The sequence below is a fragment of the Agelaius phoeniceus genome (genome assembly GCF_051311805.1).
Source record: "Agelaius phoeniceus isolate bAgePho1 chromosome W unlocalized genomic scaffold, bAgePho1.hap1 SUPER_W_unloc_1, whole genome shotgun sequence".
NCBI lineage: Eukaryota > Metazoa > Chordata > Aves > Passeriformes > Icteridae > Agelaius > Agelaius phoeniceus.
Genome location: NW_027509866.1, coordinates 10429141 through 10446926, shown reverse-complemented (window position 1 = coordinate 10446926; position 17786 = coordinate 10429141). Strand labels below are relative to the sequence as shown.

Below are 17786 nucleotides of genomic sequence, written 5' to 3'. Positions count from 1 at the left end.
CTCTAGATGGACTAAACCTGGTCTAGATGCCATCAAACCCCCTCCAGATGTCACCAAACCCTCTCTAGATCCATTAAAGCCTCTCCAGGTGCCACCAAATCCCATCCAGATGTCCCCAAACCCCCTCCAGATGCCACCAAACCTTCTCCAAGTGCCACCAAAACCCCTCCAAGTGACACCAAACCCTCTACAGCTGCCACCAAACCCGGTCTAGATCCCACTAAACCTCCCCCAATGCCACCAAACCCCATCCAGATGGACTAAACCCAGCCTAGATGCCACCAAACCCCCTCCAGATGTCCCCAAACCTGGTCTAGATGCCACCAAACCCCATCCAGATGGACTAAACCCAGCCTAGATGCCACCAAACATTCTCCAAGTGCCACCAAATCCCATCCAGGTGCCACCAAACCATCCTTAACTGCCACCAAACCCCTCCAGGTGGACCAAACCCGGCCTAGATGCCATCAAACCCCCCCCCCAGATGTCACCAAACCCGGCCTAGATGCCATCAAACCCCCTCCAGATGTCACCAAACCCCCTCCAGATGTCACCAAACCCCTTCCAGATGCCCCCAAACCCTCTCCAGATGGACTAAACCCAGGCGTAGTGCCACCAAACCCCCTCCAGGTGCCACCAAACCCCCTCCAGATGGACTAAACTCAGCCTAGATGCCACCAAACCCCCTCCAGATGGACTAAACTCAGCCTAGATGCCACCAAACCCCCTCCAGGTGCCACCAAACCATCCTTAACTGCCACCAAACCCCCTCTAGATGGACTAAACCTGGTCTAGATGCCATCAAACCCCCTCCAGATGTCACCAAAGCCTCTCCAGGTGCCACCAAATCCCATCCAGATGTCCCCAAACCCCCTCCAGATGTCCCCAAACCCTCTCCAGCTGTCACTAAACCCAGCCTAGATGCCACCAAACCCCCTCTAGATGGACTAAACCCAGCCTAAATGTCCCCAAACCCCCTCTAGATGCCACCAAACCCCTTCCAGATGGACTAAACCCAGCCTAGATGTCACCAAACCCCCTCCAGATGTCACCAAACCCCCTCCAGATGCCACCAAACCCCCTCCAGCTGCCCCCAAACCCCCACCCAGCCACCACCCTTGGATGGCGCCATCCCCAGCCCGGGTTGGGGACACTCGGGGACGGTTGGGGACAGTTGGGGACCTGCTGGCAGATGCTGGCGTAGCGCGCCAGGACGTTGGCGTTCTCCATGACGGCGAGGCGCGTGGGCGTGTGCGGCGTGATCTTCAGCACGCAGCGCCACTTGGCAAAGTCAGCGCCGTCCTTCTTGTACTGGGCACAGCGCTCCATGAGCCCGTCCAGCCCTGGGGACAATGGGGACATTGGGGACATTGGGGACACTGGGGACGTTGGGGGCAATGGGGACATTGGGGGCAATGGGGACACTGAGGATAATGGGGACATTGTGGTCATGGAGGACCTGGTGAGTGTTGGGGACACTGGGGACGCTGGGGACATTGGGGGCAATGGGGACACTGAGGTCATGGAGGATCTGGAGAGTGTTGGGGACACTGGGGGCAATGGGGACACTGGGGACACTTGGCAAAGTCAGCGCCATCCTTCTCGTACTGGGCACAGCGCTCCATGAGCCCGTCCAGCCCTGGGGACATTGGGGACATTGGGGACACTGGGGGCAATGGGGACATTGGGGACAATGGGGTCAATGGGGACATTGCGGTCATGGAGGACCTGGAGAGTGTTGGGGACATTGGAGGTGCTGGGGACATTGGGGACACTGGGGGACATTGGGGACACTGGGGACACTGGGGGACATTGGGGACACTGGGGTCAATGGGGTCAATGGGGACACTGAGGACGTTGCAGTCATGGAGGTGCTGGGGACACTGGGGGCAATGGGGACATTGGGGGAATGGAGATATTGGGGGCAATGGGGACATTGGGGACATTGTGGTTATGGAGGACCTGGTGAGTGTTGGGGACACTGGGGGCAATGGGGACACTGGGGGGCATTGGGGATATTGGGGATGTTTGGGTCAATGGGGTCAATGGGGACACTGAGGACGTTGCAGTCATGGAGGTGCTGGGGACACTGGGGACACTGGGGGCAATGGGGACACTGGGGACACTGGGGACACTGGGGGCAATGGGGATGTTTGGGACATTGGGGTCAATGGGGACACTGAGGACGTTGCAGTCATGGAGGTACTGGGGACATTGGGGGCAACGGGGACACTGGAGACACTGGGGACACTGGGGACATCAAGGGTGTTGGGGACATTGGAGGCAATCGGGACACTGAGGACATTGTGGTCACAAAGGACCTGGTGAGTGTTGGGGACACTGGGGGCAATGGGGATGTTTGGGTCAATGGGGACACTGAGGACAATGGGGACACTGTGGTCATGGAGGACCTGGTGAGTGTTGGGGACATTGGGGACATTGGGGACACTGGGGGCACTGGGGACATTGGGGGCAATTGGGGGAATGGAGACATTGGGGGCAATGGGGACACTGGGGATGTTTGGGACACTGGGGATGTTTGGGACACTGGGGACATTGGGGACATTTGGGTCAATGGGGACATTGCGGTCATGGAGGACCTGGAGAGTGTTGGGGACACTGGGGGCAATGGGGACATTGGGGGCAATGGGGACACTGGGGACACTTGGCAAAGTCAGCGCCGTCCTTCTTGTACTGGGCACAGCGCTCCATGAGCCCGTCCAGCCCTGGGGACAGCACGGGGACAGCACGGGGACATTGGGGACACTGGGGACATTGCGGATGTTTGGGACATTGGGGACAATGGGGGCACTGGGGATGTTGGGGGCAATGGGGATGTTTGGGTCAATGGGAACACTGAGGACATTGTGGTCATGAAGGACCTGGAGAGTGTTGGGGACATTGGGGACAATGGAGACACTGGGGACACTGGGCACACTGGGGACATTGGGGGCAATGGGGACCTTGGGGACATTGGGGATGTTTGGGTCAATGGGGTCAATGAGGACATTGTGGTCATGGAGGACCTGGTGAGTGTTGGGGACACTGGGGACGCTGGGGACATTGGGGATGTTTGGGTCAATTTGGACACTGAGGACATTGCAGTCATGGAGGACCTGGAGAGTGTTGGGGACACTGGGGGCAATGGGGGCATTGGGGGCAATGGGGACATTGTGGTCATGGAGGACCTGGTGAGTGTTGGGGACATTGGAGGTGCTGGGGATAACTGGGGACACTGGGGGCAATGGGGATATTGGGGATGCTGGGGACATTTGGGTCAATGGGGTCAATGGGGACACTGAGGACATTGTGGTCATGGAGGACCTGGTGAGTGTTGGGGACACTGGGGACGCTGGGGACATTGGGGGCAATTGGGGGAATGGAGACATTGGGGACAATGGGGACATTGGGGATGTTTGGGTCAATGGGGGCAATGGGGACACTGAGGACGTTGCGGTCATGGAGGACCTGGAGAGTGTTGGGGACACCGGGGGACATTGGGGGACACTGGGGACGTTGGGGACACTGGGGACATTGGGGACATTGGGGGACACTGGGGACGTTGGGGACACTGGGGATGATTGGGACATTGGGGACAGCAGGAGACATTGAGGATGTTTGGGGCAATGGGAACATTGAGGAGGTTGTGGTCATGAAAGACCTGGAGAGTGTTGAGGACAATGAGGACATGGGGGACATGGGGGACATTGGGGACACAGGGCACTGTGGGGGACCTTGGGGGGACAGGGGACACAGGGCACTGAGGGAGCTCCAAGAGCCTGTCCAGCTCTGGGGACACTGGGGACATTGCAGTCATGGAGGACCTGGTGAGTGTTGGGGACACTGGGGACATTGGGGGCAATGGGGACATTGGGGACACTGGGGACATGGAGCATTGCAGGGGCTCCATGAGGCCACTGAGTCCTGGGGACAGTGGGGACATATTTGGGACATTGGGGACAGCGGGAGACATTGAGGATGTTTGGGGCAATGGGGACACTGGGGACATCAAGGGTGTTGGGGACATCGGGGGCAATGGGGACATTGAGGATGTTGTGGTCATGGAAGACCTGGAGAGTATTGGGGACACTGTGGACATCGGGAACATTGGGGGACAATGGGGACACAGGACACTGTGGGGACACTGGGGGCAATGGGGACATTGGGACATCAGGGCACATTGGGGACATTGGGGACATTTGGGGGACACGGGACACAGGGCACTGAGGGAGCTCCAAGAGCCTGTCCAGCCCTGGGGACATTGGGGACATTGGGGACACTGGGGACATTGTGGTCATGGAGGACCTGGTGAGTGTTGGGGACATTGGGGACATTGGGGACATGGAGCAATGCAGGGGCTCCATGAGGCCACTGAGTCCTGGGGACACTGGGGACATCAGGGGACACTGGGGACCCTGTGGTGGCACGAGCTGGGCTGGGCTGGGTGGGTGACACAGGGATGGGGACACCAGGGTGGCATCAGGGACACCATGGTGACAGGGATGGGGACAGAGCGGTGGCCTTGGGGACAGGGCTGGGACAGGGACAGGGACACGGTGGTGGCCTTGGGGACACGGTGGTGGCCTTGGGGACATTGCTGTCACTCACCCTGGGTCGTGGTCTCGCCGTTGGTGCCAGCCAGGGGCACCACGCCCTTGTCCACCTGGGGGACAGTGACACCGTCACGGGGACACCGGGGACACCAGCAGGGCCCCAGGGTGTCCCCGATGTCCCCAAAGTGTCCCCAATGCCCCAAAGACCCCAAATGTCCCTGAAGTGTCCCCACCTCACCCTCTGAACCCACCTCAGATGTGGCTCCTCTGCTCCCACCTCTCCATGGTCAACCCAACTCAAGGAACTCCCAACACTCCCAATCCCCCGAGTCCCCAAGGTGTCCCCAAGGTGTCCCCAATGTCCTCAAGACCCCAAACATCCCTGAACTGTCCCCACCCCACCCTCTGAACCCACCTCAGATGTGGCTCCCACCATTCCATGCTTGACCCAACTCAAGGAACGCCCAACACCCTCAATGTCCCTGACATCCCCAATGTCCCTGAGGTGTCCCCAAGGTGTCCCCAAGCTCCTCAAGACCCCAAACATCCCCACCTCACCCTCTGAACCCACCTCAGATGTGGCTCCCACCTCCCCACGTTCAACCCAACTCAAGGAACACCCAACATCCCCAAATCCCCCGAGTCCCCAAGGTTGTCCCCAAGGTGTCCCCAAGGTGTCCCCAAGCTCCTAAAGACCCCAAACATCCCCACCTCACCCTCTGAACCCACCTCAGATGTGGCGCCCACCTCTCCACGGTTGACCCAACTCAAGGAACTCCCAACACCCCCAATGTCCCTGAGGTGTCCCCAAGGTGTCCCCAAGCTCCTAAAGACCCCAAACGTCCCCATCCCACCCTCTGAACCCACCTCAGATGTGGCTCCCACCTCTCCATGTTCAACCCAACTCAAGGAACTCCCAACACCCCCAAGGTGTCCCCAAGGTGTCCCCAAGCTCCTCAAGACCCCAAATGTCCCTGAACTGTCCCCACCTCACCCTCTGAACCCACCTCAGATGTGGCTCCCACCATTCCATGCTTGACCCAACTCAAGGAACACCCAACTCCCTCAATGTCCCTGACATCCCCGATGTCCCCGAGGTGTCCCCAAGGTGTCCCCAAGCTCCTCAAGACCCCAAACATCCCCACCTCACCCTCTGAACCCACCTCAGATGTGGCTCCCACCTCCCCACGTTCAACCCAACTCAAGGAACGCCCAACACCCCCAAATCCCCAAGACCCCAGCGACGTCCCCAGTGATGTCCCCAAGGTTGTCCCCAAGGTGTCCCCATTATCTCCAAGGTGTCCCCAAGCTCCTCAAGACCCCAAACGTGCCCACCTCACCCTCTGAACCCACCTCAGATGTGGCTCCCACCTCCCCACGGTTGACCCAACTCAAGGAACACCCAACATCCCCAAGACACCTCAACCTCTCCAGGACCCCTCAATGTCCCCAAGTTCCTTCATTGTCCCCATTATCTCCAAGGTGTCCCCAAGCTCCTCAAGACCCCAAATGTCCCTGAACTGTCCCCACCTCACCCTCTGAACCCACCTCAGATGTGGCTCCCACCTCCCCACGGTTGACCCAACTCAAGGAACGCCCAACACCCCCAATGTCCCCGAGGTGTCCCCAAGGTGTCCCCAATGCCCTCAAGACCCCAAACTGTCCCCACCTCACCCTCTGAACCCACCTCAGATGTGGCTCCCACCTCTCCATGTTCAACCCAACTCAAGGAACACCCAACGTCCCCAAGACCCCTCAACCTCTCCAGGACCCCTCAATGTCCCCAAGTTCCTTCATTGTCCCCATTATCTCCAAGGTGTCCCCAAGCTCCTAAAGACCCCAAATGTCCCTGAACTGTCCCCACCTCACCCTCTGAACCCACCTCAGATGTGGCTCCCACCATTCCATGCTTGACCCAACTCAAGGAACTCCCAACACCCCCAATGTCCCTGACATTCCCGATGTCCTCAAGGTTGTCCCCAAGGTGTCCCCAAGCTCCTAAAGACCCCAAACGTCCCCACCTGACCCTCTGAACCCACCTCAGATGTGGCTCCCACCTCCCCACGGTTGACCCAACTCAAGGAACTCCCAACACCCCCAAGACCCCAAGGTGTCCCCAATGTCCTCAAGACCCCAAATGTCCCTGAACTGTCCCCACCTCACCCTCTGAACCCACCTCAGATGTGGCTCCTCTGCTCCCATCTCTCCACGGTCAACCCAACTCAAGGAACTCCCAACACTCCCAATGTCCCTGAGGTGTCCCCAAGGTGTCCCCAATGTCCTCAAGACCCCAAACATCCCCACCTCACCCTCTGAACCCACCTCAGATGTGGCTCCCACCTCCCCACGTTCAACCCAACTCAAGGAATGCCCAACACCCCCAAGACCCCAAAGTGTCCCCAATGTCCCCAAGGTGTCCCCAATGTCCTCAAGACCCCAAACATCCCCACCTCACCCTCTGAACCCACCTCAGATGTGGCTCCTCTGCTCCCACCTCCCCACGGTTGACCCAACTCAAGGAACGCCCAACGTCCCCAAATCCCCAATGTCCCTGAGGTGTCCCCGAGGTTGTCCCACCTTGATGCCCACCAGGGCGCCCTTGTCGCGGATGACCTGCGGGAAGGGGCGCCCGTCGTCGGCTTTCTGGTACATGGTCTCGTGGAACAGGATGACGCCGCCGATGCACGGCTCCACGCGCTTGTCGGCCGTGAACAGCAGCTGCCGGTACCAGCGCCGGTTCTCCTCCGTGTTCTCGGCGCCCACCGAGCTCAGCCGCTTGGCGATGCTGCCTGAGGGGGGCGGAGACCAGTAGAAACCAGTTAGAACCAGTATGGACCAGTTAGAACCAGTATGGACCAGTTAGAACCAGTATGGACCACTATGGATCCCTATGAACCAGTGTAAACCAGTCTGGCTCAGCCGCTTGGCAATGGTGCCTAAAGGGGGCACGGACCGGTTAGAACCAGTATAAACCAGTATGGACCAGTATGGACCAGTATGGACCAGTTAGAATCAGTATAAACCACTATGGACCCCTATGAACCAGTATAAACCAGTCTGGCTCAGCTGCTTGGCAATGCTGCCTGTGGGGGCATGGACCAGTTAGAACCAGTATGGACCAGTTAGAACCAGTATGGATGAGTATGGGCCACTATAAACCAGTTAGAACCAGTATGGACCAGTTAGAACCAGTATGGACCACTATGGATCCCTATGAACCAGTGTAAACCAGTCTGGCTCAGCTGCTTGGCGATGGTGCCTAAAGGGGGCACGGACCGGTTAGAACCAGTATAAACCAGTATGGACCAGTCAGAACCAGTTAGGACAAGTATAAACTACTATGGATTGTATGAACCAGTATGGACCAGTATAAACCAGTATGGACCAGTATAAACTACTATGGACCCCTATGAACCAGTATGGACCAGTATAAACCAGTCTGGCTCAGCCACTTGGCAATGGTGCCTAAAGGGGGCATGGACCAGTTAGAACCGGTATAAACCAGTATGGACCAGTTAGAACCAGTACGGACCAATTAGAACCAGTATGGACCAGTATAAACCAGTCTGGCTCAGCCACTTGGCAATGGTGCCTAAAGGGGGCATGGACCAGTTAGAACCAGTATAAACCAGTATGGACCAGTTAGAGCCAGTATGGTCCAATTAGAACCCCTAATGTCCCCTATGAACCAGTACGGACCAGTATAAACCAGTATGGTTCAGCTGCTTGGCAATGCTGCCTGTGGGGGCACAGGACCAGTATGGACCAGTTAGAACCAGTATGGATGAGTATGGGCCACTATAAACCAGTTAGAACCAGTACGGACCAGTATAAACCAGTCTGGCTCAGCTGCTTGGCAATGGTGCCTAAAGGGGGCACAGAACCAGTATGGACCAGTTAGAACCAGTATGGACCAGTTAGAACCAGTATGGATGAGTATGGGCCACTATAAACCAGTTAGAACCAGTATGGACCAGTATGGGCCACTATAAACCAGCCAGAACCAGTATGGACCAGTATAAACCAGTCTGGCTCAGCTGCTTGGTGATGCTGCCTAAAGAGGGCACAGACCAGTTAGAACCAGTATGGACCAGTTAGAACCAGTTAGGACCAGTATAAACCACTATGGACCCCTATGGACCAGTATGGACCAGTATAAACCAGTCTGGCTCAGCTGCTTGGTGATGCTGCCTGTGGGGGCACGGACCAGTTAGAACCAGTATAGACCAGTTAGAACCAGTATAAACCAGTGTGCTCCAGCCCATTCCCAGTATAACCCAGTATAACCCAGCACATTCCCAGTATAACCCAATATAACCCAGTGTGTCCCAGCCCATTCCCAGCCCATTCCCAGTATAAACCAGTATAAACCAGTACAAACCAGTGGACTCATCGGCAGCCAGGATGCCCTTGCCGGGTGCCACGATGCGCTGGGCCATGGCCCCAGTGTGTCCCAGTCCATCCCAGTATAACCCAGTATAACCCAGTGTGTCCCAGCCCATCCCAGTATAACCCAGTATAACCCAGTGTGTCCCAGCCCATTCCCAGCCCATTTCCAGTATAAACCAGTATAAACCAGTACAAACCAGTGGACTCATCGGCAGCCAGGATGCCCTTGCCGGGTGCCACGATGCGCTGGGCCATGGCCCCAGTGTGTCCCAGTCCATCCCAGTATAACCCAGTATAACCCAGTGTGTCCCAGCCCATTCCCAGTATAACTCAGTATAACCCAGTGTGTCCCAGCCCATTCCCAGTATAACCCAGTATAAACCAGTATAAACCAGTACAAACCAGTGGACTCATCGGCAGCCAGGATGCCCTTGCCGGGTGCCACGATGCGCTGGGCCATGGCCCCAGTGTGTCCCAGTCCATCCCAGTATAACCCAGTATAACCCAGTGTGTCCCAGCCCATTCCCAGTGTGTCCCAGCCCATTCCCAGTATAAACCAGTATAAACCAGTATAAACCAGTACAAACCAGTGGACTCATCGGCAGCCAGGATGCCCTTGCCGGGTGCCACGATGCGCTGGGCCATGGCCCCAGTGTGTCCCAGTCCATCCCAGTATAACCCAGTATAACCCAGTGTGTCCCAGCCCATTCCCAGTGTGTCCCAGCCCATTCCCAGTATAAACCAGTATAAACCAGTACAAACCAGTGGACTCATCGGCAGCCAGGATGCCCTTGCCGGGTGCCACGATGCGCTGGGCGATGGCCGCCAGCTCCTTCTTCTGCTCGGGGGTGAGGGCGGGCACGGGCGGGGACATCCTGACAGGGCTGGTGGCACTGAGGGGACAATGGTGACGTCACGGGGGGTGGCGGTGACGTCATGGGGGTGGGGGAGGGGCAGGGATATGGTCACAAATGGGGGGGGGGGGGGTCACCAGAAAGGGAGGGAGGGAACTGGGGGGACTGGGAGGGACTGGGAGGGAACTGGGAGGGGATTGGGAGTGAACTGGGGGCACTGGGAGCACTGGGAGGGGACTGGGAGGGCACTGGGAGGGGACTGAGACAAACTGGGAGAGAATGAGGGGCACTGGGAGGGACTGGGAGTGAACTGGGAGGGCACTGGGGGCACTGGGAGGGACTGGGGGGGCAGTGGGAAGGGACTGGGAGCACTGGGAGGGGACTGGGAGGGGACTGGGAGCACTGGGGGCACTGGAGGCACTGGGAGTGAACTGGGAGCACTGGGAGCACTGGGAGCACTGGGAGCACTGGGAGGGGACTGGGAGAGACTGGGGGGACTGGGAGAGACTGGGAGAGACTGAGGGGCACTGGGAGGGAACTGGGAGGGACTGGGAGGGACTGGGAGTGAACTGGGAGGGGACTGGGGGCACTGGGAGTGAACTGGGGGGGACTGGGAGCACTGGGAGCACTGGGAGGGACTGGGAGGGGACTGGGGGGACTGAGACAAACTGGGAGAGAATGAGGGAACTGGGAGGGACTGGGAGGGACCGGGAGTGAACTGGGAGGGGACTGGGGGCACTGGGAGGGACCAAGGGCACTGGGAGGGGACTGGGAGCACTGGGAGCACTGGGAGCACTGGGAGGGGAATGGGAGGGGACTGGGAAGGGACTGGGAGCACTGGGAGGGGACTGGGAGGGACCAAGGGCACTGGGAGCATTGGGAGGGACTGGGAGTGAACTGGGAGGCGACTGGGGGCACTGGGAGGGACTGGGAATGAACTGGGAGGGACTGGGAGGGCACTGGGAGGGAACTGGGAGCACTGGGAGCACTGGGGGAACTAGGGGCACTGGGAGCACTGGGAGCACTGGGAGCACTGGGGGCACTGGGGGAACTGGGGGGGGCCGGGAGCACTGGGAGGGACTGGGAGTGAACTGGGAGCACTGGGGGCACTGGGAGCACTGGGAGAGCACTGGGAGCACTGGGAGGGCACTGGGAGGGACTGGGGAGCACTGGGAGAGCACTGGGAGCACTGGGAGCACTGGGAGCACTGGGGGCACTGGGGGCCCTGGGAGGGCACTGGGAGCACTGGGAGTGAACTGGGGGCACTGGGGGCACTGGGAGCACTGGGAGGGACTGGGAGCACTGGGAGTGAACTGGGGGGGACTGGGAGCACTGGGAGGGACTGGGAGGGCACTGGGAGCACTGGGAGGGCACTGGGGGCACTGGGAGAGCACTGAGAGCACTGGGAGCACTGGGAGAGCACTGGGAGCACTGGGGGCACTGGGGGCACTGGGAGCACTGGGAGGGACTGGGAGTGAACTGGGGGCACTGGGAGCACTGGGAGGGCACTGGGAGGGACCAAGGGTACTGGGAGGGCACTGGGAGCACTGGGAGCACTGGGAGGGCACTGGGAGAGCACTGGGAGCACTGGGAGCACTGGGAGCACTGGGGGCACTGGGGACACTGGGAGCACTGGGAGAGCACTGGGAGAGCACTGGGAGCACTGGGAACACTGGGAGAGCACTGGGAGAGCACTGGGAGCACTGGGAGCACTGGGAACACTGGGAGAGCACTGGGAGGGCACTGGGAGCACTGGGGGCACTGGGAGAGCACTGGGAGCACTGGGGGCACTGGGAGCACTGGGAGCACTGGGGACACTGGGAGCACTGGGGGCACTGGGAGAGCACTGGGAGGGCACTGGGAGCACTGGGAGCACTGGGAGCACTGGGGGCACTGGGGACACTGGGAGCACTGGGGGCACTGGGAGAGCACTGGGAGCACTGGGGGCACTGGGAGCACTGGGAGCACTGGGGACACTGGGAGCACTGGGGGCACTGGGGGCACTGGGAGAGCACTGGGAGCACTGGGAGCACTGGGAGGGCACTGGGAGCACTGGGGACACTGGGAGCACTGGGGGCACTGGGGGCACTGGGGGCACTGGGAGCACTGGGAGCACTGGGAGCACTGGGGGCACTGGGAGCACTGGGGGCACTGGGGGCACTGGGAGGGCACTGGGAGCACTGGGAGTGAACTGGGGGCACTGGGGGCACTGGGAGCACTGGGAGGGACCGGGAGGGACTGGGAGCACTGGGAGTGAACTGGGGGGGACTGGGAGCACTGGGAGGGACTGGGAGGGCACTGGGAGCACTGGGAGGGCACTGGGGGCACTGGGAGAGCACTGAGAGCACTGGGAGCACTGGGAGAGCACTGGGAGCACTGGGGGCACTGGGGGCACTGGGAGCACTGGGAGGGACTGGGAGTGAACTGGGGGCACTGGGAGGGACTGGGAGGGCACTGGGAGGGACCAAGGGTACTGGGAGGGCACTGGGAGCACTGGGAGCACTGGGAGGGGACTGGGGGGACTGGGAGGGAACTGGGGGGACTGGGAGGGACTGGGAGGGACTGGGAGGGAACTGGGGGGACTGGGAGAGCACTGGGAGGGGACTGGGGGGACTGGGAGGGACTGGGAGGGGACTGGGAGGGCACTGGGGCACTGGGAGTGAACTGAGGGCACTGGGAGGGACTGGGAGCACTGGGAGCACTGGGAGAGCACTGGGAGCACTGGGGGGGCACTGGGAGCACTGGGAGAGCACTGGGAGCACTGGGGGGGCACTGGGAGCACTGGGAGTGAACTGGGAGCACTGGGAACACTGGGAGGGCACTGGGAGCACTGGGAGAACTGGGAGGGCACTGGGAGAACTGGGAGGGCACTGGGAGAACTGGGAGCACTGGGAGCACTGGGAGCACTGGGAGGGACTGGGAGTGAACTGGGGGCACTGGGAGCCCTGGGAGGGCACTGGGGGCACTGGGAGGGGACTGGGAGCACTGGGAGAGCACTGGGGGCACTGGGAGAGCAGTGGGAGAGCACTGGGAGGGCACTGGGAGAGCACTGGGAGAGCACTGGGAGGGCACTGGGAGGGCACTGGGAGCACTGGGGGCACTGGGAGCACTGGGAGTGAACTGGGAGTGAACTGGGAGGGACTGGGAGGGACTGGGAGGGACTGGGAACACTGGGAGTGAACTGGGAGGGACTGGGGACACTGGGAGGGACTGGGAGGGGACTGGGATTGAACTGGGGACACTGGGAGTGGTCTGGGGACACTGGGAGGGGACTGGAGAGAACTGGGAGGGACTGGGAGTGAACTGGGGGCACTGGGAGTGAACTGGAAGCGAACTGGGAGTGACTGGAAAAGGTCAGAGAGCACTGGGAGGGACTGGGAGCACTGGGAGTGAACTGGGAATTAACTGGGACAGACTGGGAGGGACTGGGAGCACTGGGAGGGAACTGGGAGGGACTGGGAGCACTGGGAGTGAACTGGGAGGGACTGGGAGGGACTGGGGAGCACTGGGAGGGACTGGGAATTAACTGGGAGGGACTGGGAGGGCACTGGGGGGGAAGAACCCCGGGATTTGGAGGGGAAAACCCCAAAATTTTGAAGGGAAAATCCCAAAATTTTGAGGGGAAAACCCCAAGATTTTGAAGGGAAAACCCCAAAATTTTGAGGGGAAAATCCCAAGATTTGGAGGGGAAAACCCCAAAATTTTGAGGTAAAACCCCCAAGATTTTGAGGGGAAAACCCCCAGGATTTTGAGGTAAAAACCCCAAAATTTTGAAGGGAAAATCCCAAAATTTTGAGGGAAAACCCCAAGACTTTGAGGAGAAAACCCCAAGATTTTGAGGGAAAATCCCCAGGATTTTGAGGTAAAAACCCCAAAATTTTGAGGTAAAATCCCCAGGATTTTGAGGGAAAACCCTCAAGATTTTGAGGGGAAAACCCCAAAATTTTGAAGGGAAAATCCCAGGATTTTGAGGGGGAAATCCCAGGATTTTGAGGGAAAACCCCTAAGATTTTTAGGGAAAACCCCAAGACTTTGAGGAGAAAAACCCAAAATTTGGAGGGGAAACCTCCAGGATTTTGAGGTAAAAACCCCAAAATTTTGAGGGAAAATCCCCAAGATTTGGAGGAGAAAACCCCAAGATTTTGAAGAGAAAACCCCAAGATTTTGGGAGAAAAACCCCAAGATTTGGAGGGGAAACCTCCAGGATTTTGAGGTAAAAACCCCAAAATTTTGAGGGAAAATCCTCAGGATTTTGAGGGGAAATCCCAAGACTTTGAGGAGAAAACCCCAAAATTTGGAGGAGAAAACCCCAAGATTTTGGGAGAAAACCCCCAAGATTTGGAGGGGAAAATCCCAAGATTTTGAGGAGAAAACCCTCGAATTTTGAGGGAAAAAAACCCCAAAACTTTAAGGGAAAAACCCCAAACTTTTTAGGGGAAAACCCCGGGATTTTGAAGGGAAAAATCCCAAGATCTGAAAGGGAAAAACCCAAGACTTTGAGGGGCAGACCCCAAGATTTTGAGGGAAAACCCCCAGGATTTTGAGGTAAAACCCCAAAATTTTGAAGGGAAATCCCTGAAATTTTGAGGGGAAAACCCCCAGGATTTTGAGGGGAAAACCCCAAAATTTTGAAGGGAAATCCCTGAAATTTTGAGGGGAAACCCCCCAGGATTTTGAGGTAAAACCACCAAAATTTTGAAGGAAAATCCCTGAAATTTTGAGGGGAAAACCCCCAGGATTTTAAGGGTAAAACCCCAAAATTTTGAGGTGAAAACCCCACGATTTTGAGAGGGAAAACCCCGGGATTTTAAGGGTAAAACCCCAAAATTTTGAGGTGAAACCCCCAACAGTTTTAGGGAAAACCCTCAAGATGTTGATGGCAAATCCCAAAGATTTTGGAGGGAAATCCCAAAAATCTTGAGGGAAAAGCCTCAAATTTCGAGAATTTTGAGGTGAAACCCACAACATTTAAACCAAAAACCCCAAGATTTGAAGAGGGAACCGCCAGGATTTTGAAGGGAAATCCCCGAAATTTTGAGGTAAAACCTGCACAGATTTATGAGACAAGAAAAAACCCCAAAGTGGAGAAAAAAGCCCCGGATGTTCTCAGGGGGGGCACCCACCGAGTGTCCGGAGAGGTTCGGGAGTGTTCGGGAGTATCCGGAAGTGTCCGGAGAGGTTCGGGAGTGTTCGGGAGTGTCCGGAGAGGTTCGGGAGTTTCCGGAAAGGTTCGGGAGTGTCCGGAAAGGTTCGGGAGTGTCCGGAGAGGTTCGGGAGTGTCCGGAAAGGTTCGGAGAGGTTCGGAAGGGTTCGGAGAGGTTCGGGAGTGTCCGGAAAGGTTCGGAAGGGTCCGGAGAGGTTCGGGAGTGTCCGGGAGCTGCGGGAGCCGATCCGGGAATGGCCGAGGGAGCCCCGAACCCGGCAAGGGCCCCGGGCCAGCCCCGCCCCCGCCAAGGGCGTTTCAAGGGGAGGAGGAGGAGGAGGAGGAGGAGGAGGAAGGAGGAGGAAGGAGGAGAAACGGGGAAAGCACCGGGCAGGGGCCGCTCCCCTACCCCGCCCCGCCGCCGGGGGAACCCCAAATCCGAACTTTGGAACCCCAAATCCGAACTTTGGAACCCCAAATCCGCCTTTGGAATCATCAAATTCGCCTGTGGAAACCCCAAATCCGCCTGAGGAACCCCAAATCCGCCTTTGGAATCATCAAATTCGCCTGAGGAACCCCAAATCCGCCTGAGGAACCCCAAATCCGCCTGTGGAGTCCCAAACCCGAACTTTGGAACCCCAAATCCGCCTTTGGAATCATCAAATTCGCCTGTGGAAACCCCAAATCCACCTTTGGAATCATCAAATCCGCCTGTGGAACCCCAAATCCGCCTTTGGAATCATCATCAAATTCGCCTCTGGAATCATCAAATTTGCACTTTGCACCCCAAATCCACCTTTGGAATCATCAAATCCGCCCGTGGAGCCCTAAAATCTGCACTTTGCGCCCCAAATCCGCCCTTTGCACCCCAAATCCGCCTTTGGAATCATCAAATCCGCCTGTGGAGCCCTAAAATCGGCACTTTGCACCCCAAATCCGCACTTTGCACCCCAAATCCACCCGTGGAGCCCTAAAATCCGCACTTTGCACCCCAAATCCGCCCTTTGGAATCATCAAATCCGCCCTTTGCACCCCAAATCCGCACTTTGGAACCCATAAATTCGGCTTTTGCGGCTCAATTTCTGCCTTTTGAATGCCACTTTTGAGTTTTCACTCCCAAATTCAACTTTTGCACCCTGAAATCTGCCTTTTGAGCACCCCCAAATTCGACGTTTTGCACCCCAAAATTCGACGTTTTGCACCCCAAATTCGACTCTTTGCACCCCAAAATCCACCTTCAGAACCCCAAAATTCGACTTTTTCGCCCACAAATCTGCATTTTTACCCCCCAAATCTGCAGTTTCCACCTCAGAATTTCTTCCCGCACCACTAAAATCCAAAATCCACCCCAGAGCCCAAAATCTGCACTTTTCACCTCAAAATCACCACTTTTTACCTCAGGATTTCCTCCCAGTCCGCAAAATTTGCCTTTTTCACCCCAAAATCTCCTTTTTTACCTCAAAACCGGCACTTTTTCCCTCAAAATCTCCCTTTTTTACCTCACGATTTCCTTACCCACCACAAACTCTGCCCCAGCTCCCAAAATCTGCACTTTTTACCTCAAAATCACCACTTTTTACCTCAAAATCACCACTTTTAACTTCAGGATTTCTTCCCAATCCCCAAAATCTGCCTTTTTCACCCCAAAATCTCATTTTTTACCTCAAAACCGGCACTTTTTCCCTCAAAATCTCCCTTTTTTACCTCACGATTTCCTTACCCACCACAAACTCTGCCCCAGCACCCAAAATCTGCACTTTTCACCTTAAAATCTGCACTTTTTACCTCAAAATCTGCAATTTTTTCCTTCAGGATTGCCCTCCGCCCCCAAAATCTGCTATTTCCACTCCAAAATCTTCTTTTTTACCTCAAAATCTGCTTTTTTATCTCAAATTCTCCACATTTTACCTAACGGTTTCCTCACCCACCACAAAATGTGCCCCAGCTCCCAAAATCTGCACTTTTCACCTCAAAATCTGCACTTTTAACTTCAGGATTTCCTTCCAATCCCCAAAATCTGCCTTTTTCACCCCAAAATCTCCTTTTTTACCTCAAAACCGGCACTTTTTCCCTCAAAATCTCCCTTTTTAACCTCACGATTTCCTCTCCCACCACAAACTCTGCCCCAGCTCCCAAAATCTGCACTTTTCACCTCAAAATCTGCACTTTTTTTCCTTCAGGATTGCCCTCCGCCCCCAAAATCTGCTATTTCCACTCCAAAATCTTCATTTTTACCTCAAAATCTGCTTTTTTATCTCAATATCTCCACTTTTTACCTCACGATTTCCTCTCCCACCACAAAATCTGCCCCAGCTCCCAAAATCTGCACTTTTCACCTCAAAATCACCACTTTTAAAACTTCAGGATTTCCTCCCGCACTCCAAAATCTGCCTTTTTCACCCCAAAATCCGCCTTTTTCACCCCAAAATCCACTTTTTTACTTCAAACCCGGCACTTTTCCCCTCAAAACCTGCGCGTTTTTCCCTCACGACTTCCTCCAACCGCCCAAAACGTTTCCCCGGACGCCCAAAATTCGCCTTTTTCCCCTCAAATTCCGCCTTTTCACCCCAAATTCCGCCTTTTCCACCCCAAATTCAGCCCCTTTTCCCTCACAGCTCCACGCCCTGCCCCGAATTTTCCCTTTTTCACCCCAAAATTCGGCCCCGCCCCTCCCCGACCCCACCTGGGCTCTGCAGCGGCGCTCGCGGGGCGTGGGCGGAGCTTAAGCTGGTGACGTCACCGCGTGTCCGCCCCGAGTGGGCGGAGCCTTAAAAGGGCAACGCCGCGAGCTGAGTCACGGTGGGGCCCACTGGGGGTTTTGGGGTTCCCGAGCGAATTTTGGGGTTC

General features: G+C 57.0%; 1 protein-coding gene across 7 annotated transcripts in view; it reads right to left on the bottom strand.

The window, feature by feature from the left end:
- Positions 1-17571, bottom strand: part of ALDOA (aldolase, fructose-bisphosphate A) — a 29782-nt gene extending 12211 nt beyond the window's left edge. For 3 of the 7 annotated variants that reach the window (XR_013180320.1, XR_013180321.1, XM_077172747.1), the window contains exons 1-5: positions 14920-15072; positions 9705-9835; positions 7131-7342; positions 4609-4663; positions 1183-1343 (exon numbers count right to left, since the gene is read on the bottom strand). Coding sequence is in view for 5 of the 7 variants with exons in the window: in XM_077172747.1 (XP_077028862.1) it covers positions 1183-1343; positions 4609-4663; positions 7131-7342; positions 9705-9816 (540 nt within the window). In the remaining 2 variants the exon portion in view is untranslated. Of the gene's footprint in view, positions 1-1182; positions 1344-4608; positions 4664-7130; positions 7343-9704; positions 9836-14919; positions 15115-15134 lie in introns of those variants that run through there. The other 4 variants (XM_077172744.1, XM_077172743.1, XM_077172748.1 and 1 more) reach the window with 4 other exon arrangements.
- Between the last annotated feature and the right edge of the window lie 215 nt (positions 17572-17786).